General features: G+C 36.4%; 1 protein-coding gene across 2 annotated transcripts in view; it reads right to left on the minus strand.

The window, feature by feature from the left end:
* The window catches only part of ABCB1 (ATP binding cassette subfamily B member 1), a 48,821-nt gene extending 27,549 nt beyond the window's left edge, over positions 1–21,272 (minus strand). The window contains exons 1-8 of one of the 2 annotated variants that reach the window (XM_058831919.1): positions 21,093–21,266; positions 14,379–14,490; positions 9,257–9,419; positions 8,884–8,935; positions 8,339–8,453; positions 7,520–7,580; positions 6,069–6,216; positions 3,117–3,177 (exon numbers count right to left, since the gene is read on the minus strand). In XM_058831919.1, the coding sequence (XP_058687902.1) occupies positions 3,117–3,177; positions 6,069–6,216; positions 7,520–7,580; positions 8,339–8,430 (362 nt within the window). In that variant the 5' untranslated portion in view covers positions 8,431–8,453; positions 8,884–8,935; positions 9,257–9,419; positions 14,379–14,490; positions 21,093–21,266. Of the gene's footprint in view, positions 1–3,116; positions 3,178–6,068; positions 6,217–7,519; positions 7,581–8,338; positions 8,454–8,883; positions 8,936–9,256; positions 9,420–14,378; positions 14,491–21,092 lie in introns of both variants that reach the window. The other variant, XM_058831920.1, reaches the window with a different exon arrangement.
* Between the last annotated feature and the right edge of the window lie 2,600 nt (positions 21,273–23,872).

A 23,872-nucleotide genomic window follows, 5' to 3' on the forward strand; every position in this document is an offset into this window, starting at 1 on the left:
TTATTTTTACATTAATTCAGCCCTGTGCTATGAGCATGGTGTCAAATCCAAACCAGGAGTATGTGAACAACAATATTTCTCAAACTGGAAGTAAATCTGAGTCACAGCTTTAAGCTTTTCAATAAAGCATAAAATCAATTTTGATTTGATGAAGAATTGACATCAGAATCACTTATAATTGAACTTACACAAGAACTGAATAAAAAAAAAGTTACTTAATGGATTTCATTTGTAAAACACAACCAAAATCAATGATTAAATATTCATGATGTATATTACCTGTAACTATAAGAATAATGTATCTACATAAAAGTAAACTATAAGGAAAAAGCTTTTCTGAACTCTTGTGACCTTCACTCTTTTACAGAGTTATGCATACTGATTTTATAGAATTTTAACATGAAACTTGGCAGGATCAAATTGCAGGAATCTGTTTGCAAATGCTCTGCTCTAAGAGAGAATGGCTTTATAAATTAAACCCTTCAAATTTTATTCCAATCTTTCTTGTGGCTATAATATCATTCAGTTTAGTTAGGGACTTTGAAACTATACTCATCATGAAATTCACTTAATCAAAACTGTTTAATAAAATCAGGTTAATGCCTAACAGAATGCTGGATAATTGAATATTGACCTCTGTCACATTCAGCTCCATTAAAACTCCACAACCAAAAAAACAGCCTCTCAAACTTAACCCAAGAACACCAATTCTAAATTCAGCAGTAATTACTTTAGACAATTACTTTATGATGCTACATAACTTCAAAGAATTGATTTATGCTTGGACTTTGTTTACTGAGAAATCATATCCAAAGGGATTTATATCTTTGCGAGATTCCATGCTGATGAAATATATTCTGTAAATTCACTGCTGCAACTTATCAGGGAGTAAATGCACATTGCATTGTAAACTAATAGTTCTTTTTCTTTTGGAAGATAGTTGGAGTTTAGGCAAACTGAGTAACAAACTCAACTAAGTCCACATGTATAGTTCAGTACTTGAACACACCTGTGTGAGAACTCTGTCCTTGCAAACAGTTTCTATCATTATTTGACCTGCTGGCAGGCGTTCCTAGAGAAACAAGGAGTTGGTGCAAAGAGCTTCGTAACACCAATGAAAACGACAACTCAAGGCTCTATCTAGAAACTTTGGAAAAGAACACCTATTCCTGTGTTGTTAGTAATACATTTATTAGTAAACAATTTGTTTCTAAAGAGAACTAGGGCTGCTTTTTATTCTTGCATGTACTTTCAGAGCTAATTTTTGGTGGTTTGACCCTGGCTGGATTCCAGGTGCCCACTGAGGACACTACCATTTCCCTTCCCCAACTAGATTCAGAAGACAAAAATATAATTCAAAGCTTGTAGGTCAAGATAAGGACAGGGAGAGATCACTCACCAATTAAATAATGGGCAAAACAAATTCTAAAATTTCACATGTAGCAGTTTTTTAGTTACTATTTTAAAATTCTTTTAGAATAAACACAGGACAGACTTTGAAAATGTTGTGCAACTAGGCATCAAGTATTTACTAAGCGTAGAAGTTAGGGTGACTTCACTCACACACACACATTATTATTATTTGCATTATTATTTGCAATTCTGCCTTCAAAATTGTTTTCAAATCACTGGGAACAGGTATATTCCACTGAAGGTTTGTAGGCATTACTTACATTCATGTCAGAGACTGACAGAAATGTTGCAGGAGCAAGAAACTCTCCTATAAAGCATAATTTCCAATTCCCTGTCAATTCATTCTCATTACATCCAAGTTCTTCATTTCTAAGGAACAGCCTTTTCCTAACTTGTTCATTTATTTAACAGTAAAGAGCTGCTCAGGTATGTTTTGGTTTGGGGTTTTTTGGTGCAAATATTCATAGGTTTTTAATTGCAAAAATTAACTACTGAATCTAAATAAGTTTACAATCCACTGTTACCCAAAATTATAATGCACTTCAATAAAAAACAGCAAGAGTTACTACAGAAAATGCCTTATCTCCTCCTTTTCTTCAAAAAAGACAATTGCCTTGAGGAGTACATCAGACAATTTTCAGTATCTAATGTGGAGCAGAGTTTAACCTGAAGAAAAATACTGAGATGGTACAAGAAACACACAAGCTTTAGACATCCTGCGTAAACCCAAGTGTACGGACAATGGTTAATAAAGCCTCTTAACAAAACATATTTATTAGCAGTTTATGTTTCTTCTCATTTGATCTTTTCTTTATGGAGTTTTGTAGCAAAGTACCTACTGGCTATTGTCTTCTGCTGTTTCCAGATCTAGAATGCCAGATTTAAGGTAGCATATAAACTTAATATGCATTTTCTACAGTCTAGATTATTTCACAGAATTACAGAATTGTTTAGGTTGGTAGAGACCTTTAAAATATTTTAATCCAACCACTAGCTCAGCACTTCTAAGTCCATCACTAAAAAATGTCCCTCAGGCTCACATCCACAAATATTTTAAATACCTCCAGGGATGGTCACTCAGCTGCTTCCCTGGTCATCCTGTTCCAACGTTTGACAGCCCTTTCCACAAAGGTATTTTTTCTAACACCCAAACTCCCCTAGCACAACCTGAGGCCACTTCCTTTTGTCCTGTTGCTTATTAGCTGGGAGAAGAGACCAAACCCCATCTTTCTACAGTCTCCCTTCAGGTACTTGTAGAGAGTGATTTAGCTTAACTTGGCAGCAAAGAAGTAGGTACTATCTGACAATTCAACTGGTTTTAGCAAGTGAATCACCATAGCTCAAGGTAACAACAGATGATAATCAATGTAAATTTTTATCATATCAATTACTTTCTATAAATTCAGAGGAAGAGAAGAAAGAAGGATGGCAATGTAGATTTCACTGGGATACAGAGCACCTCTGAAATGTGTCGGGTTGGGTCAGAGCAAGAGATTACAGGGAAATTGTTTGGAATAGCTGGGAATGTTCAAGAATCTTCCCAGGGCCTCAAATAATCCCTTGTGCCAATCTTTAATTACATATTATTAAATCATTGCTTTTATGTTGTTTAAAGTGTGGAAAACATCCTTGGGAGAAGAATGGCTTGACTAGAAATGTGTTGCTACATTAGAAAATAAGAGGAAATATCAATTTTTGATTACCTTGTCATATCTTCTTCCAGCTTGTCAAGCATATCTGAAGTGAAATTCATTGAAACATTTCCTTAGAAAGGAAGAGAAGAGTAAATAGTTTTAACAGAGCAAAACTTAACAAATCAGTTTTCCTGCATGCTGTTCAGTATATCTGCTATATCTCCTTTTGAATCAAGTTGATTTGGAAGAAAGGAGGAAATTTTAATGTACATGGATGAATGTTTCTAATACAGGGTAAGTCATAATGCCACTGACTACAAAACTACACCACTGTAATTTGAGATTAAAAAAGTCTTCCTGAGCATACAAACATAGAAGAACAGAATGGTTTGGGTTGGACAGGACCTTAAGGGGTCAATCCAGTTCTAACACCCCTACTATGAACAGGGACGCCTTCCACTAGATCAGGCTGCTCAGGGCTCCATCCAAGCTGGCCTTGAACACTTACAGGGATCAGGCATCCACAACATCTCTGGGAAACTTGTTCCAGTCCCTCATCATACCCACAGTGAGGAATTTCTTCCTGATATCTCATCTAAATAATCCCTCTTTCAGTTCAAAGCCATTATCTGTCATTCAATTACTACAGGTTGTTGTTGTAAAAAGTCACTCTCCAACTCTCTTGTAGCCCTATTACAGGTACTGAAAGGCTGCTATAAGGTCTCCCAGGAATCTTCTGCAGGGTGAACAGCACCAACTTGCTTAGCCTGTTCTCATAAGGGTGGTGCTTCAGCCCTCTGATCATGTTCATGGCCCTCCTTTGGACTTACTCCAACAGGTATCCTTATGCTGGGGGGTCCCAGAGCTGTATACAGCACTCCAGAGAGATGCAGAGAGAGTAGAATCACCTCTCTCCATTTTCTAATCACAACTCTTTTGATGCAGCCATGATATTACTTCTTGGGTTAAGCCTACAGTGCTGGCTCACTTTGAGCTTCTTGTCAACAAATACCTTCAAATCATTCTCCTCAGGATTGCTTTTGAACCACTTTTTTCCCAGCCTCTATTTGTGCTTGGGATTGCTCCAGTCCACATGCAGGACCTTTCACCTGGCCTTGTTGAATTTCAGGAGGTTATCAGAGACCCACCTCTCCAGCCTGTCTAGATCTGTCTGGATGCATCCCTTCCCTCGAGCATGTCAGCTGCACTGCACAGCTTGGTGTCATTGGCAAACTTGCTGAGAGTGCACTTGATCCCACTGTCCATGTCATTGACAAAGCTGTTAAACAGTGTCAGTCCCAATACTGACCCCTGAAGAACCCACTCATCACTGGTCTTCACTTGGACAACTCTTTGAGTGTGACCCTCCAGCCAATTTCTTATCCACCAAGTGATCCCTCAAACTCATGTCTTTCCAGTTTAGTGAAAAAGATATTGACTGGGACAGTGTCAAATGCTTTGCAGGAAGACCAGGCAGATGATGTCCAAGCACTTCCCTACACACCAAATCTGTAACCCAGCTGTTGCCATCAAATTTGTTCAGGCATTATTTGCCCTTAAAACTGTCATGTTGGTTATAATCAGTCATCTCCTTATATTCCATGTCCCTTAGCATAGTTTCCAGAGGATCTGCTTTATGATCTTGCTGGGCACAGAGGTGAGGTTGACTGGCCTGGAATTCCTTGGGTCTTCCTTTTTCCGTTTTTAAAAATGAGGGTTATGTTTCTCCCTTTTTCAGTCAGTGGGAAGTTCATCAGACTGCCATGACATCTCAAATATAATGGACAGTGGCTTAGCAAATTCCTCCACCAGTTCCCTCAGGCCCCACAGATGCATCTCATCAGGTCTCGTGGACTTGTGCACCTCCAGACACCTTAGATATTCTCAAACCTGATCTTCTCCCACAGCAGGCAGTTCTTCATTCCCCAGCCTCTGCCTTTCCCTTCAGTGACTTGGGCAGTGTGCCTGGAACATTTTCCAATGAAGACTGAGGCAAAAAATCATTGAGTCCCTCAGCCTATTCCATATCTCAAGTAACCAGGTCCTACATTGCCTTCTGGAGAGGGCCCACATTTTCTCTTATCTTCCTTTGATCACTGACCTACCTATAGAAGCTTTCCTTGTTGCCATTGACATTCCTGGCCAGATTTAATTCTATCAGGACTTCAGCTTTCCTAGCCTGATCCCTGGCTGCTTGGACAGGTATTTTGTATTTCTTCCAAGCTACCTTTCCTTGCTTCCACCCTCTCCAGGCTTGCTTTTTGTGTCTGAGTTTGTCTCCTTGTTCATCCATAAAGGCCTCCCGGTGTTTCTGCCTGACTTCTTTGTTGGAATTCATCACTGAGCTTGGAGGAGGTCATCCTTGAATATCAACCAGCTTTCTTGGCCCCTCTTTCCCCAAAGACTTTATCCCATGGTACTCTACCAAGATCCTTGAAGAGCTCCCAATCTCTGAGGTTCTAAATAGTGAGCTAGTGAGAGTTCTAGTTAGGGAGCTGTCCTCCCTCCTTGCTGCCCTGAAACTCCACCATTTCATGGTCACTGCAGCCCAGGCTTCCCTTGAGATTCACATTCCCCACGAGTCCCTCCTTTTTAGAAAGAAAAAGGTCCAGTGTAGCACCTCTCCTCACTGGCTCCTCTAACATTTGAAGAAGTTATCATCAACACAGTCCAGGAACCTCCTGAATTGCTTATGCCCAGTGTTGTTGTTCCTCCAGCAGTAATTGGGGTGGTTGCAGACCCCCATGAGGACCCGGGCTTGTGAATGCAAGGCTGCTCCAATCTGTCTATAGAGGACCTCATCTGCTCAGTCTTCCTGGTCAGGCAGCCTATAGGAGACTTCCACTGCAATGTCATCTCAACCATAGTGACTTTCTATTACAATGAACATGAGCTACTAATTTGCATCATAGTATAGCACTGTGGTTTCTGACATCAGTATCTCCTTTCAAGATGTGTGATTCCTCCTGTCTCTTATTTAAAAATGAGCCATTGTTCTTGTCACAGCAGATATATTCTTACCTGTAAAATTATTGTTTCCAGAAGCAACAAAACTATCAGTCATATCACCAAAAATGATCATCGCAATAGGGAGACTGCTTCCATGAGCAACTGCCAGCACAGTGCCAAGTATCATTAATAATTTATCTGACCAGCTGGAGTATCGAAACTGTGAGTGAGAAGAGAAATTAATTCCAACTGTTGTATTAGAATGCTAACAGAATGCTATCCCTACAAAGCCAAGAAAGTAAAGAAAAAGCCATCAATTGCACACCTGCTGCCACAAAACTACAACTTTATCTCTTTAGAAATACAGTTTAAAAACAGTTTAAATCTAGAGGAATAAATCCTTTCTATATAAGCACTTCTACGCTATAAACACTCAAAACTAGAGAGATGTTCCAGTTTAATGCAGCAGTATCTGCACCTGGGAAAGAAAGACCATAGGAAAACAAGGCATAAGAAATTTACACTTTTTAAATTTGCCATTTAAAAGTTCAAATTGCAAGAAGTTTTAGTGGCATTATGACAACTAAGACAAAAATAGCTTTTACTGTAAATTCATTATTATGCAGTCAGAAAAACTGTTCCTAATGTACCACAGACATCGTAAAAATGTACTGAAATCTTAAATCCTCTTGCTGTTGAACTTAATAAAGTTTGGGCTCATCTATTACAAAATCATTAGTTTTATTCTGTATTGTAAAATACTAAGTTTACTGATGTAAATTGTAGTCATCGGATGTAATTGTACAAATATAAACTGATGTGGCAAAGCAAAGAAATTGGGCACTGGCCACCATCATGGATTATAGTTTTATGTCTGTTACTTGCAGTGTCATTGTTGTGTTTACATTACACACACTAAACCTAGAAAATATAAAATATTTCAGTATGACTAAAAGAGGACCTAGGATTTACTTGATTAAATATGAAAATGTTATCTTTTAAAAAACATACAGAAAATTTTAAAGAATTTGGAACCTTTCAGTACACAATTCTTAATTTTAATTTTCATCAGTGGCATGGAATTGCCCTTTATTGCTGACTCAGATGATTGAACTCATGGGGATAATCAGTTTGATTAGTACCTGACTGGTAATTTAGAGGACAAGACCACACTCATTGTAGGTATGTGGTCACCCTTCTCATTGTGTCAGAAGAAATGATTGAACATGGAAATTCCTGTCTTTCACAAAAAAATATCTTGAATGGATGTGTTTAAGCTGAGAAATTACTAAGGGACGCTGCTAAGAATCCTTATCTGTAATAAGAGAGCTTCTTTAGTATAACTACATCCACAAAAAGAACTGCTTAATTTCTATACTATAGCAAATATTCTGTAGTATGAACATACTTGGTAGAGACAGCTCATATATGCAGGATACTAACATAATTGTAACCATTTTTTATTACAATTTGAAATGTGCCTATGTGTACATATACGTACACACAGAGAGAATAAACCTTACCAGTGTAAGTGGGCTGACCACCTTAGGTTTTTCCCCGTTCTTCTTCTTCTTCTTAGCCTTTCTAAAAAGAGTGTGATAGTTTTAGTGAACTTAAAAATGGACCACATTTCACAGAAATACTAACTCAACATATTAATGCATTTTGATTATAATTATGAAATAATTCTACAGCAAACAATTGTGTAAAATGAATGTGATTTATTGAGAATTCTTGAGCTGTTTCTATTTAAATCTTTAGCAATATAAGTTGCATCACCTCCTAACTTCTGTAAATTTAAGTCATGTTCTTCCCAGTTCACCCCTTCAAGGATGAAACAACACCAGCGGGGTTGGTGGTTCCACTATCTGGTCAGGGAAGTTGTGAACTAAAGCACTGTATAGATTCCAAAACAGGAGAGGAAGAAAAAAAACAACTTTTTTTTGTAAAAAAGTGTATGGGAAATAAAATGTTAAAGATATGTAAAATATTGACTCACTGCCATACTAAAAATACTAAGATAATTTTTAGCAGATGACATAAATGAATCCAATATTTCCATTCCAACATAATTTTTGACATATTTTTTTGAATTGTTTTTGTAGTAAATACTGTGGACACTTAGTCCCTTTAAAGGAGAAAATAAATAGTCCTTTTGCATGAAATAAATGTGGCAATCAATGGTACTCTTACGTTGATACAAAGCTTTCTCTTACTAGGTTTTCCTAAAGAAATAAGGTAAAAATACGATTTAAAATATGAAATTCAGTAAGATACAAAACAAAGTAATGGAGTCTAATAAGCTTCAATACAGAATGTTTACTATGTTTAAGAATACTTACTCTTTGTCTTCAGATTCATGATCCTGGCTGGATGCAGCGATCTCATGACTATTTCCATCCGCAGAATACTTCTTTTCATCTTCAGAAGGCATATTAAATGTATTGAAATAGTTTCCTGTAAAATAATATTTGACTGAGAAATACACAGTCTTAAGTCGAGGATGGTAATCTCAACAATCATTTGTTTGAAAGAAAAATATGTATACTTATTACAATCAGTAAAGTTATTAATATCATATATTTCAAAGTGAATATTCATAATGCAGAAGCATAAGCATATTGAAAGAAGTTCAGAAGTTTGGAGTTTCCTTACAAACATTTATATTCTATATTTATCCATTTGATAACTCTTTCATTCATTTAATTTCATTTGAATTATATAAAAATTATATTTTCTGCAATTCAGCACAGATATACAAAATAAATGAAAAATTAAATGTTTATTTAAAAGAATATGAAGTTGATTGTATTTGTCCCAGTTTTAATTATCAGTGAATTTATAAAATATCTCTGATTCAAAAGAAAACCCCAAACTACTGACATACCGTGAAAGGTTGTTCCCGGCTTGTGTCTACTCCTCTGAAAAATTATTCAAACCTGAACAGAATTAATATGGTTAAGGAAATGCAGCATGATTGGACTTTGCTCCTCTTATGTAAGTCAGAGATAACAAATAGCTTTCTCTTGGATTTCTTCCCATTCCAATAGCCTCATTTATATTGGACAGTAAAATGCATGCACTTTGGCAGGCACCTCCCTTTTCCCAAGGGAATAATACTAGTCCTTGAATGCATGCATATTTCATTGTCACCTGGGAAAACAAGCCTGAATACTTTATTCTTCCACCAGAAAAAGTTCCCTATTATAGGGACTGTTGTTTTACTTATGCCCCTAAAACTGAAAGGAACTCCTCTTTACCTTATTAGAGATGCTGCTGAATGCTCGAAGTAACTGTTGCACTTAAGGATGAATCCATTCTTGAATACACAGTGAGAATGAAACCAGGTTACACCAAAACATTGTTATAATCTTTTGCTTCCTTTCCCATCTTCTAAGTCTAATTCAGGAAAATACCACACATCTAGCATGAAAGAAAACAGGAGTTTACTACAGTGGATATAGTTTCTCATCTGAGCACTGCAGAACAGCAAGATGAGTTTCAGACTCGATTTAGAAATGTTTTGGAAATAGCTCTGGTAAGCAGAAATTAGCCTAATTAGTATTCTGATTTTTGAACGTATGTTCATATTCTAAACTGTTTGAAATGAGCCATTTGTTTTATTGTGGAATATATTGTTTTTATCAGTATCTGTAGGCATTACTTGTTATGAAAATAACAAGTTTTTAAAATGTTTAAATAAATTAGTTGCACTTCATAACCCTTATTTCAATGTATGTATTAAAGTAGACATGCTCACACTTTTACAGAAGTAAAATTTACAAAAATTTAAATAAAAAATACTTGTCTTAGAAGACAGGTAGGTTTATATGAATTTTTCGGTAGATATTCTATCACTTTATTCACATCAAATTTACTTAATCTTATAATTACCCAGAAGAAATTATTTGTGTTCCTTTTTCCCATGCATGCCTGTAATCTCAAAATATTACTGAAACAGTATTTTTATAATACTTTGGAATAGAAATAGTCTTATCAGATTGAGGATTACTTTAGAAAGGGTAGTTTAGCATTGCCAGTCAAGCAGACTATAATGAGTTAATAAGTATTGTATGTTTATCAAAAGTCATTGTGATATATTTATATAGAATTATATATTATATTATTATAATATATAATATTATTCTCAGCAGTTACTGGGAATACTGGGCTTTAACTTGTGTGCCTAAATGGTTTCCTGGACTTCATCTTAAAGGACTGGTCCAATTATTCCAGTGGGAACCAAAAAAAAAAAACAAACCTAAAGTAAGAATCTTAAAGAAAAGTCAATTGATTAAAAAAAAAAATAGTATATGCCGTTCTTTCACGACTCTTCTGCCTTAAATGGAAAATTGAGAGAACTAAGAGTTCTGTCAGAATGTTTTGTTATCTCATTGCAATGTCTCAATGCTATTGCAGTGCAATCATGATAAGAAACGGAAGTAGAAATAAAACAGAAGAGCAATTTTTACCAGAGTTTCTCTTGCCTGCATACAGTAACGCAAAGAAAATGAAAAACAACTGGTTTTATCACACTAGGAGTGGAAGCAACTAAATTGATATTAAAAAGTGGGAAAATTGGGGAAGTACAGTTTATGGATGCTAAAGATGAGCAAAAGCAGGGAGCACAGTGCCTGTGGAAAAGCAGGCCACATAACTTTCTCAGTCTCGCCTGAGAAAGTGGCCTGGGAAATCATAAGGTGGAATTAAAACAATCCTCAGACATAGAAGACAGCCTTGCAGGTTGTGTTTGTCAGTTTCTTGTTTTCTTGCAAGAGAAGGTCGAGGGGTGGTGTACCCCACTGACCAATGATAGTAATGTGTTAGTTTACTAACCAATAAGAGTTTTATCTTTCTGTACTTTTGTGTATCGGTCTATAAAAGAAGATCTGAGGTAATAAACCTCGCCCTCCTGTTCAACGCACAAGAGAGTCTGTGTTGTGCTTCTCACCGTTCCCAATAGTGCGACATACAGTGTTTTACTACTACTTAATAAGATACAAAATTCTGTAACTTCTCTATGGCTTCTGTAGTTTGTTCAGTCACATAGCTTCACAATTTGAAATCAGAGAAGAATCAGAATCAGTGAATTTGAAATCAGAGAATATCACTAAATCTTTCTTCTAATCTCTTATATCTTGTTTAAAACTAATAATTTGGGTAAGAATATATCATTTCAACCTGAAGCGATTAAATCTGTAAAATAAACCAACAACAGAAGAATCTGAGGCGTCACCACTGCACATTACCTGAGTATATTAAAAATCTGTAGGTGAACACAGTAGCTGATTCACAACCAAAGACGTACAAAACCACCTGGAAACAGCGTGGGTGCCAGTCAATCTACTTCAAGCTGAAATATTTTCTCATCCAAAGTCTGGCAACTGGTTTTGCCCTAAATATATTAGCAGGATTCATAAAACCAGTGTTTGAAAAATACTGTCTTCCCTCAGATAAGTTACTTGGTTAAATCAACAGCTTACCCTCAGCTTTAGCCAATCTTTGATGTCACCAGGGCAGAAATTTTACACTAAAATTTGCAAATGGTCATAAATTTATTACACCTATTGGCTAACTGCTTCTATGTTCCATTTCCCTCGAAAGACATTGTTTAGTTGAAGATAGAACAATACCTCTTGGATTTTATCATTTCTGTGAAGCTCTGCATCATCACATGTATTTTCTATGTGAAAATACTTTATCTATCTATCCATCTATCTATCTATCTATCTATGTATACATATACTAAATATATATTCAGAAGGTTTACTCAATTCCCTCTTTATTAAGATAGTAGCCAATTCCCTTTGCCTTATACACTTTTATTGTTTCTGTATTATATTCACATATAATTTTTAAGCATAAATACTTTTTACATGAAAGATTTTGAAATATGATCACAGGCCCCTTGAAATGTTCTGTCGACATTAATTCTGTAGACTGAAGAAGAGTTAACTCCTTTCTCTTATGTGTTATAAATCCATGATTTGAATGTGCCTCTTGGGCACTCCAGTACAATGAGAGCTTGTATTGGCACAATAAATTAAACCTTAAATCCTTCTTTGAGTCGTTGCTTTTATAGAACATTCACCAGACTTTTCAGTATAACTCTGTTATTTAAGTTGTAGTTTGCATGATCATAACGTAATTTTTGAATTAGTTAAGTTAGATATATAGAGAGCATCCTCTACTGTACTCACTACTCATTATTTCAGACTGTTTCCATGTATTTAATTGTCTAAATTTACTTATCCAACCCCCATATTGTGTCAAATTGTCTTAATATTTTATTAACAAATTGATCATGAGATATGAGTTTCTGAAACTGCAGAAAAAAGCATTTGAAAAATAGGGCTCTCAGGTTTTGTGGTGAAGTTTCAACTACTTATGCTTCTAAAAAATAATTTCTGTTGAGAAAATCTCATCCAACAAATCACACATTGGATCTATGCATTTTTTGTATGATGAAGGCCAGCATATCACCAAGTGATACATGGTATTTGAACTACTGACACAGAAATGTTACTCTAACTTTGGTATCTTAGTGTTTATAAACAGTATTAAAAAAATGAACCTTTTTTTATATATACTTATTAACAAAAGTAGTAAACAAGACAAGAAACAAGAAGTACTTCAACAGCTGCATATATTGTGACCAGAGAATATCACGCAAACTATTTTTTTAGTCTATTTACTTTAAAAATGGAAAGTTTGATTTTCCAAAAAGAGCCAGGTAGGCAAAATGCTGGAAAGGATTGCAGGAGTTCTATAATGATTCCTCAATGACATTCAATTCTAGCATAAATCAAAACACCTGTGAAGAACCTCTAATTTATGGTACTAGGAGAACTGTTCTATTATAGCAGCCTGTTAATCAGGGCAGGAAAAGAATAATATTCTGTAAAGGAATTTTTCTAGCTTAGGTACCATTCTATTGATGAGAGTTGTCCTATACGAAGGGAATTATTATACTGTCAGAAACTGACAATTTAGTGTTCCTTTAACTATGCTGTATATTCGGCTACACAGTAATGCCTATTGTAGTTGCTGGACATTTTATTTTTCCTGGATGAAGCATGAGAAAAATCAAATTAATGTAAGCATCAAGCTTCTGTTTGTGTTTAAAAGGCAAATCTATTCTGAAAAGCATGTTTTAAAATGTCCAAAACACTCTTACTGTCTGTGATTTGATTTGGGGTTAATTTTTTATTCTCATAAGGAGGACAGCCACAGACTAATGTCACTACATTCCTACTACAAATGTGCCAGTTTTCAGCTTTACAAACTCAGTCTTGTTTCTGAAAACATAATCATTCCTTGCTGGATAGTTGCATTTTAAGTTATATCATTACTTATATTACAGTTAGAAAAATGAATTTAAAGAAATATAGTACTGAACATTAGGACTTTAAAAATGTTCAGGACTTTATTTTACAAATGAAAACAATTTATTTTACAAATGAAACATTTTTCCCACTTAAATCTGAATAAAATATATAATATTACCACAAGTCCAATTTTTGTCCATGTAACTTTTCCAGGCAAGGATATGCCTGGTAACATTTTAACAGTGAAAGTAATCCTTCCCTCACTGAGTGTCTGTGATTGGACAACCACCTTTTGCCATGCACAAAGAGCCCTTTGTAAATACTGAATACACACAGCTTAAAAGCATGCAGCAGTTAGTGATTAGTTACCATATATTACCATTCTTTGATAACTTGAATTAATGAAATACTAAACTGTGTGTTGGTATGTTGAGTGCCCTGAAGCAAGAAAGAGGAGGAATCATTGCTGGCCAAGAAGTCTTCAGTGAGGTAGGGTAGAGCTGGTTTCTACTGCCCCTGGAATGGATCCTGGTTGGGACTGAACTGCTGTCTTCCAAAGCCCTGCTTTTCCCTTACATTTTATTTCTTTTCATTGTCGCTCTATTAGGAACGGCGAGAAGAACGACACAGACTCTCTTGGGAGTCGATTGGGAGAATTTCTCTCTGGTTTATTACCTCAGGTCTTTTTTATAGATCGATACGTGAAAAGTACAGAGAAGAAACTTTTATTGGTTAGTAAACTAACACATCACCATCATTGGTCAGTGGGGCACACCACCCCTTGACCTTCTCTTGCAAGAAACAAGGAACAAACAGCACCTGTAAGGCTGTTTTCTGTCTCTGAGGATTGTTTTAATTCTTCTTTATGAATTCCCAGGCCACTTTCCCAGGCAAGACTGAGAAAGCTATGTGGCCTGAAATTTCCACAGGCACCGTGCTCTCTATTTCAGAGTTAGCATCCATATTTCATGATCATGTTTTTTTCTCTTGAATCCCTAAATTGATGCTTAAACTCCATTTCAAGAGTCTTACCTCTGTCTGAAACCTTTCTTACCTTGCAGAAGCCCATTTTATCAACTTTGCAGTTCTTCCTTCAAATTAAGCAATTTCCTCAAAAGTCTGAAAGATGGTTACACCTCTGTCTTGGATCACAGACAGCTGAACACCTGAGAAACAAGAAAAGGAGTTTACAAACTCACTACATATGAAATATATAACAGCATTAATTTTATATTTTATACACAAATCAAAGCTATTGACTTGTACAATACTATTCAAAGCCATATTTTCTAAGTATTTGCATTTGATTCCATACTATCTGTGAAATGTCTAGATCACAAAAAAAATTAGGAGAATGAAAAACCCCACATTCAGCTTCTTCCCAGTAATACTGAATTTCAAGTTTTTGTTTATTTCTATAGCTACTGTTCATTATATGTGGAAGACATATGATGTCAAAATGCCATCCTGTCTATCCTCCTTCCTTCAGATCACATCAAGTATTACATATTCCATTTTTAACAGCTGTTTGAATTCTGTACCTCCATTGTTAGTTTCCAAAAGCAAAGATGGAGAACTTCAGACTATCTGAAGGTATTTGGATGTCTAACATGAATTTTCCTTGAGATAAATTAGACCTGTTACCCCTTCCCTGTCCAAAACAAATAGGAAGAACTTCCACTTCACTTTACAGTACTTTCAAAATTTTAATGCTGTTTTCACAATTGTGGCCTGTCCTCTCTGGACAAAAAACAAACAAACAAACCAACAAAAAAAAAACCAAACAAAGCCACAAAAACAAGACCCCAAGCAAACACCCCCTCACCCTGTACCCCTGCCCCAGGTCCTATAACCCCTGTATGCAGAATTGGTGCTAATGATCTTTGACATTACTATCCTCTGGACACAAGCTGATTGAAAACTTTGATTTCTTTTCAGGAAAGTAGCCCCAAAGTAGGGGTTATTTCAATAATAGGCAAATATTCTTAATTTCTATAAGTAACTTAACTTCCATTTTCTGTAGCAGTATGGGAGTATACTTATTTCAATTGATCTTAGACATTGCATTTTGTTGCTCTGGTGAAATGACAAGAAATAATCACTTAATCTCATAAGACATTCATTATGGCACTGTAACCATGTTCTGCATGTTAGTCTTTAACCACAGTGAAATTGCTTTGTTCCTTTTTGATGTTTACTGTAAAACAAATGATTGTGCACTCTAAGGTAAATGTGTTTCTACAGGCAATTGGTCACAGTGCAGACATATGTTCACAAGCTACAAACCTTTCAAACAGCCATAACCACAGACAATGGAGGCAATGCTTCCTCATATTATTTCTGCTTCCAGAAACATCTCCCCTGTGCCACACCTCTGCCTTATATATCAACACCAATGATGCCTGACAACAAGCCAGGGAGACTCACCAGGAAGATTCCAGCTATAATATCAAGATACATCTGCATCTGATCGTTCTGCAAGAACACTTCTAAAGAGATTGAAGGAAATAATGCTCTCACCATGCAGGACTTTAGCAATTAGAAAATCAGATTTCTCTATTTTGTGGCCAACTACATTGTGGCCACAGTAACTGAAAAGGCAACTACCTGCAGCCTTGCTAGTGACTCAGATTACATGCTCTAATGTCTGATTAATTTAGCTGCATTTTCTCTTAAGTCTCCATTTCTCTAATTCCATAAAGGAACTTTAATCTTAATTTCCATAAATTCATCCCAAAATCATTAAAATGTATTTTGATTGCAACAAAGTTTATAACTCTATCCACAGATACTACCCTTGTTAAGAAAAAACCATTTTCCCATACACTTCCCAATAAAACTTGAATTTATTAGACTTTTGCCTTGCAAATCCAAATTTCATGGTGTTTTCCTTATTTATTTCTTATTCATGTCTAAGTATAAACTTTATGCAAAAGTGATATAACATTTTAAACTGTAATCCAATCAATGAAACTTAAGCTAAGTTATTAACTCATATTACTCATATAAGTTTGGCCAATCATGGCCAAACAGATATGAGTAATATTAGTAAATTCAGACCTTCCTGCTAAGAAACAGAAGAAAGCATCCATACAAGATTTTTAACTAATCAGCAAGCCTCAGGGTCTTCCTCAATGTTCCTCCCCTTCCCTGTGTAGGCAGTGAAATCTCAGCATGATTTACTATTTCCCAGACAGAATGGGAGATAAAGGCTGCAGGTTAGAGTCAGAAGGACTGGCAGGTGGCTCCCCAAAAAGTTGATATTCACGGGGACCCGTGCACCACAAGGCTTTGTGGATACTCAAAGTGTTGCAGCACCATACAATGATAATTGAAGGAACAAAGTGATCTCTGCACATGTTCCAACCTCCTCACTCTTTGCACTCTTTCTGACTCAGCCCTGTGTCATGACCTCTGTACAGTTTACATTCAGCTTGCATGCAACAACACGTGACCTTCTGTGAGTGCCGTGATACTAAATGTAATTACTTGATTTCTTTTGATAGTCAACAATAAATCATGAATGATTAACAGCTCACCCTGATTCAGAGGCATTCAGAGCAGTCCTGTTTCCATACCACCACTCACTGAGAGCAAATTAGTTCATTTGTATGGAAAATGTTCAAGGAAACAACTCTAAGCATCTCATTCAAGCACCTAAGTCAAACCGAGTTACCTCCTACTGTAAGAAGAAGTCTACTCTCCTTGTATTCATTATCTGCATCTGGCACACAAGGAATGCTGTTCTCATAGAAATTAGAGAACCTAAGGCAAATACCCTAAGGATCCAGAGATTTCCTGGGCAAGGTATCCTTATTAAATGCTACTGAGATTCCTCAGTGGGAGCATCATCTGGGGTTCTTTGAGTAGTCAGTACTGTGAAGCAGAACCAAATTTAGGAAATGAATCATTTTTAACTAACTCTGGTGAGTATCTATGGGACTTGGCATGCAAAAAAAGTCTTTTATGTAAGCAATAGAGTTAAAAACATGGCAGTGATTCCATGTCATGAGCCATTTGAAGAAGACATTACAGGATTTTTTGTAGTGTCTGAGGATGAATATATTGCTAAATTATCCCACACTGTAAAGAAGACAGATTATTTCTTCAGTGGTCATGCATGGCTGACAATCAGTTCATGAAGATGTCCACTGAGCTGGAAGCTATAAGCAGGTGTGACCAAAACCAGGCCAAGTCCTATAATGAAACTGATTCCATGGTATGGTGCACATGAGGGAGGAGAATGTATCTGCCTAGGTTATTTATGGAACACCTGAGCAAAGAAAGATGCTTATTACTATATGTCACAGGACCAGAAGAATTTCTCACACACCAGTTGGATAATCTATTGTGTATATGAAATTGCATGTTTACAAGAACATAAATTATCGAAATACAATACTTCATTTTGTTCCAAATATATATGTGACAAAATCTCTTTTTGAACACTGATGTGGCGTATTGTTTCACAGAACATACTTACAACCTACTTTCCTAATAGATTTCCACCTATATTCATATATCAACTGAACCATTCAAGAGTGGTAGGTCTTTCAGGGAAAGTATGTGTACATGTTTCCTCAAGGTCTAAAAATGAAACTAAGTCTAAGTCATCATGAGTGCATGGTCTTTTCATGCACTGGGGGTCGGATTGTGTTATCACATTTAATTTGTTACAGAGTTCACCTTGCTCCATTAAATCCAGCATTAGAACTCACAATTTCCTCTGTTTCACAAGAGGGTGAATCTGGGTAGGCAGAATAATGCTTATCTCAATATTTCCTAGTAAGGTGTTCCCCATAAACATTTTAACCCCAAGAACAGTTAAACTTATCTTGTTTCTTTTTATGTGCTACCACTATGGTAGTCATCAAAACATCCTTTGTGCTTCCACAAATATTCATAGTAGTGGCTATTCTGACAATGGTAAACTAAGTAAACTGATCTCCTCCCAACAGATCACATGGATACAGATAAGGACTCCATCGTCTTGCCATATAAGATGATTCATACATACCTTAGTGTTAAACCAAGATAGGAAATAGAGGAAAAGAATAATTACATTGTTCAATTCTGAAAATCCCCTTCTTCTTCTTCATATATATTTAGATTAATACATGAAAAAGAGGGGTGAACAACAAAAGAGGAAAAATATATATGTATATTTTCTGTATCAGCAAAATAAGAGTGGAATAATGGCAAATGTTGCCAACCACTGTTGTGCATCAATTTTGCTCTAGCTGATAATAAGAACATTCAGGCTTTTTTCTCTCTTCAGATCTGGGTGTATAATACTAGTCTAATGGTGTTTAAAAGTAGATTCTCAGTTTCTGATTGCTAGGTTGACCTTATAATTTCTGAAGTGAACCATTTACTAACTTGAAGACACACCCTGAAACCTCTACTACACTGATGGATTTCTGCACACTCAGAAAGCTCTTTTGCTTCAATACCAATCACCCAGAACACAACTGTCAACTATACATACAAGGATATAAGGGAAACTCAGACCACAACTATACTGAAAATTCAGGTTAAGGTGACAACAAAATAGGCTTTTATGATGCAGTTATGCTGTTAAAACCAGAACAATGGTAAAAAAAATGCACCCACTGATTACTCCTGCTTGGGTTGTGCTGCCCCTAAAATGTGGGAGATTTTTATAACAATAGCAGCTGACCTGACTGTAGAGCAACCAAGAATATTTGCTTAAAACTTGAGACCACTGAATTCAGAAACTTTTAAAATGGGGCTTTTGGGACTAAAGGATTAGCTTCCCTTAACTAGTAAAGATTACACAGCCTCAGAATAGAGTATTATTATCAGCTATACTGCAGGCACAATTTCCTGTAAGAAATTTAGTAGGTAGATGTCTCAGAACAGTTATCTGAGGAATGACAAGAGACTTGGCTAGCAGATTATTCCACCTAGAATGCTATAAGATATAAAATACTGTGAATCCTGGGATAATTGTTGGTATGGGTATCTGGGAATGTATCTGACCAAGCAGAAGCGCTGGCTTTTAAGTAGCAGCGGTACAAGACTTAAGTTAGGAAGAGTAAGTATCGGACCTGTGAATCAAGCACAGTGGGAAGAGCTACAAATTCGGCTTCAGCAGATATGGATGGAAAATGGACAAGGTAATGAAGATAAGAAAGAATACAAGGAAATCCCAGTCTTGTGGCTCCAATAAAAGGTCTACACACTAGATATTACAGACTGTAATTTTGAGAAATACAGTCTTAAATGACCCACAGCCTCCATTTAAAATAAAGTTATAAAGGAATAGAAAAGGAAAAACAGTCTTTAGCGTGGCTTTAGCTCTTTATGTGAAAAGAGGTGGTAATGGTAACTGCAAAATATTCTTGGACAGTATGATAAAAACTTCCTTTAGCAGACACCAATGAAACTGCAGGAAGGAAACAAGATAAAATTTGAGAAGAAGAGGCAAAGTTTTGAGAAAATGGGATAGAATACATAAAATCCTTGCTGGCTCATTTTGTCAAGCAAATAAAAAATCACAAGGAATAAAAACTACAGAAAATAATAGGTCACTCTCAGCAAAGCCCTCAGACATCATCTCTTCCTCTCAATAACAAAGACTAGGGAGACTCTGCTGTCTACTTGCCCCTGGTCTAGTGGTAAAATCACAATATAACCAATGGAAATGGCCAATGACAATATTAGTACTGGGTGGTCAAGGGAAGAACATTAACAACCACTAGTGCCATGATGTTAATTGATACCGTAGTGTCAATAACCACTCTTCAACAAATATTTTTTCCAGCTATAACCCAAGAACAAGGGAAAATTATAAAACTTACTGCATTATATGCATTAAAGGATGTTTAAGTACCTGTATTAAGATCTCTGCCTGAAGTTAAATAGCTGCCAAGTTCAGGAGTTTCCTTCTCCTGTTCCTTCAGGAGTGGGAGGATCCCTTTTAGGAACACCGGGAACTATTGGCACAGTCTTGTTGAAACAAAATGGATTAGCTGCAGATTTTGCTACGGATGTTTGTGAAATTGGGCCTGACCAGTGGGAGGTGAGGGTGGAGTGATTCCTGCAAGTCATTGATGCTTTGTTATTAAGAATCCGGAGGAAGTAAAAACAGTGGATATTTGGGTAACAGAATTTCCTCAAGTTTTGTGTCTGTAATTTAAAATGTGAAAAAATAGAAATTGTGTTTTAATGGCAGAGGAAGGACTCCAATCCACCATCAACAAGTTTACTGGAAAGTAAGATCTTAGTACAGAGACCTATTATTTTAACATCTGATTTGTCCAGGGTTAAAAGCAAAGAAAAAAAGCTAAAAGTGAGATTTTAACACATAAATAATATAGCCATCTCTCAGGTTGTTTGTAAACCTGAAGTTTGTGTAACACTAAACAGAATATTTGACTTATTTTGTTTCCTATTTAGCCAGTGCAATTTGAGATTCTTATGATTTGTGGGAAAAAAACTGTATTCTGTATTAAAAATCAGGTTTAGCATTAGTACAGGCAATTAGCTTTGGGTATACATCACTAGAGGCTCTTTTGCAGTAGTCTGTATTACACACGCTCCACTAAAGTACATATCACACATTTATTGAAGGTTATTGAAGTACATAATCAGTGGAAAAGTACAAACTGAATATATATCAAACCAAGGCTAACTGCATACACACTGGCTTTTATAAATACGATCTTTCTGTAGAATAAGGCAAGACTTTAACACTAGCTCTATAGGTTTTTTAGCCACCAAAGAAAACAGAAGTGCACTTTACCTGTTTATGTGTCTCTCACCAGATAAAAGCTCCCTTATTGACTTCGTGCCACAGGTTATTCAGTGTGGTTCACAAATGGCTCCAGTTTTTATCAAAAGTATGGGAAATCCTCTATTAGATATGCTGGGAAAAATGAAAAGAGCTGTCTGCCTTCAGTCTGCACAAGCAACAGAGCCACAAGCTCTGCTAATGATGTTAAAAGAGAAACCCAAAGGAAATGACCTAGCTTCATACTTAGTTTCAGACTGGATACATCAAGCTTTAACTATTTGGCTACCAAAGTAGAATAAAAATTACCTACAAACACAGAACAGAAATCTGGTAGCCTCTCCATCATGGAAAGGAAATCCTGAACATAGATAAACCAGGTAAAAACCACTTGTACATAATAAACACTATGTACACTTTAAATAGATTTGTTCCAATAGATGCATGAGAAATATCATGTAGGGAGTGCTTGAATGCAAAAGGGAGTATTAGAAGATAGCTAGTTGACCAAATATGAAGATAGATGAGTATGATGCCTTACATTATAGCTTTCATATTTTCCAGATTTGGTACTGCTTTGGTATATAACTCTGAACTTCATATAAGGTGTTAGCAAGTCCTCTTCACAGTGTAGTCAGACTAAACAATCCTTTTCCAGCCTGAGAACCAAGGACACCGCTGCAGCTTCAGGCCCAAAAAGTACAAACAGCAAATTGAGGAGAGCAATCTGGGAGGATGGAACTTCATAACCTGAAGCTGTAATTGGACAACTAATCCTGATATGTAAAAGGACCAAATCTTATAAAAGTGTGAGAACTTGTGACCTGTCATCCATCTGGGGTGTAGCTACGGCTGGGCTCTTGTACTGCCCAAGGTGTATCCTTTGAAGGCCTTTCTAATAAATACCTACTTTATTCCTTTAACACTATCTAGCTTCTGTTCCAGGTAGCCTCTCCAAGGCATCAGGTACATAATTGCTCAGTTTGTGCTGTGGTGAATACCTCCACTAGGAGAAAAATAAAATTAATACATTAAAGAATTCATAAACCATTTTTGCCATGGTTTAATTCCAGATGGCAACTAAATGCCACACAGCCACTCGCTCACTCTCTGCCCAGTGCAATGAGGAGCAGAACTGGAACAAAGTAAAAACTGGTGGGTAAAGGTAAGAAATCTTTCATAACTGAGGCAAAGTAAAATACAACAACAAAAATAACAACAGTAATAGGAATAATAATGAAAGAGAGAGAGAGAGAGAGAGAGACAGGGGGACATAAAACGTAGGAGAAATAAGTGACTCACAAGATAGTTGCTCACCACTTGCTAACTGATACTCAGCCCATCCCTGAACTGTGATCAGCTCCTCCCAGCCAACTCCCTCACCTTGTATGACATGTGGTGGGAAATATTCCTTCGGCCATCTCAGGTCAGCTGTCCTGACTGTCCTCCTCCTGCCCCAAGCTTCTCGTGCAGCTTTTCACTGGCAGAACATGAGACACTAAGAAGTCCTTGAATTAGGGTAAGTATTACTTAGCAACAGCCAAAATATCAGTGAGAAACATCAGAAACAAATGAGCTCTATCCTAGCCAAATTCAGGACAACAACCTAGGATACAAGGACTAGGATACAAATGCCAGAATTGGTGCAGTCCCATCTTAGTCCCACATACCATGCAAGATGGAAGTAAGCATGATTTCCTAACTCTAGACTAACTGACAAAGTTATTTCAGTAAAGAAAGCTATAACCAAGTGTACCACCAAGCAGGCATTTTTCATTGTATTTTCCAGATACAATTTAAAGCAATAAATTTATTTGACACAAGGAACATATATTCCAGGAAAATCATCAAGGAATTATGTGGAAGCCTGTGAAGAAAAGAAAGGCTCCATGTAGCGGTGGATTTGCCGTTCAAGGTAAATTGAATGGCCCAATGGGGCTATAAAAATAGCACTAAGCCAAAAGGTGAAAAATTACAGAAAGGTTTGGGATACTGCATCTTCTGATCATTGCAATGACCTGTGAGTCACAGCTTCTCCCAATTTCATGTGATTTAGAGCTATGTCTGGGAGAAAAAAAGTCTGCCTCATATTTTAACTGAAGAATGGCTAAACTGAAGAATGGCTACTGACCCTATCTAAACACATAGAAAGAGATTAATGTTGCTATAGCAACTCAGATGGGAAAGAATGCTCAATGCACAAATAAACACACAAGAACGAACCACTACTGTGCAGAATGGCAAGGAGGATGGAAAGTAGTGCTGCATATTTTCCACACAAGTTTACAGTCTAAACTGTAAATGGGATGAACTAGCTTCAATTATAAACAAAGCAGAACCTTATGTATATCAAGATAAACTCATAAATGGAAAACAGCCTAAATAGTTCCAGTTTTGATTTTAATCAAAGGTAAATAAGCTAATAAAAGCAAGAATGTTATGTTATAAATGTTGCTATTAAAATTTAAGAGTACATAAAGGAAGCCTCACCAGAATTATTGACAGTGGCTTTTAAAAGAAGCAGCATAAATTAATTATTAAGTTTTGTCTGAGTAAAGTTTGCCTGTTTCTATTTTTATTATTGTCCTGGGTTGATTATGATGTTAAATTGTATCCCCATTCGTTCACCTAACCCATACACAGGTTTTGTATTCTTAAAATTTCATCTAAGAGTAAAAGTGAGTGGAAAAGAAGCACCGAGTCTGTTATCAGAGACTGTACTTGCTCCCCCCCCGCATCGGGAGTTTTGACTACAGCACAGACAGACAACAAGACACAGATCGCCTTGGCTT

The sequence above is a fragment of the Poecile atricapillus genome, chromosome 2 (assembly GCF_030490865.1).
Source record: "Poecile atricapillus isolate bPoeAtr1 chromosome 2, bPoeAtr1.hap1, whole genome shotgun sequence".
Classification (NCBI taxonomy): domain Eukaryota; kingdom Metazoa; phylum Chordata; class Aves; order Passeriformes; family Paridae; genus Poecile; species Poecile atricapillus.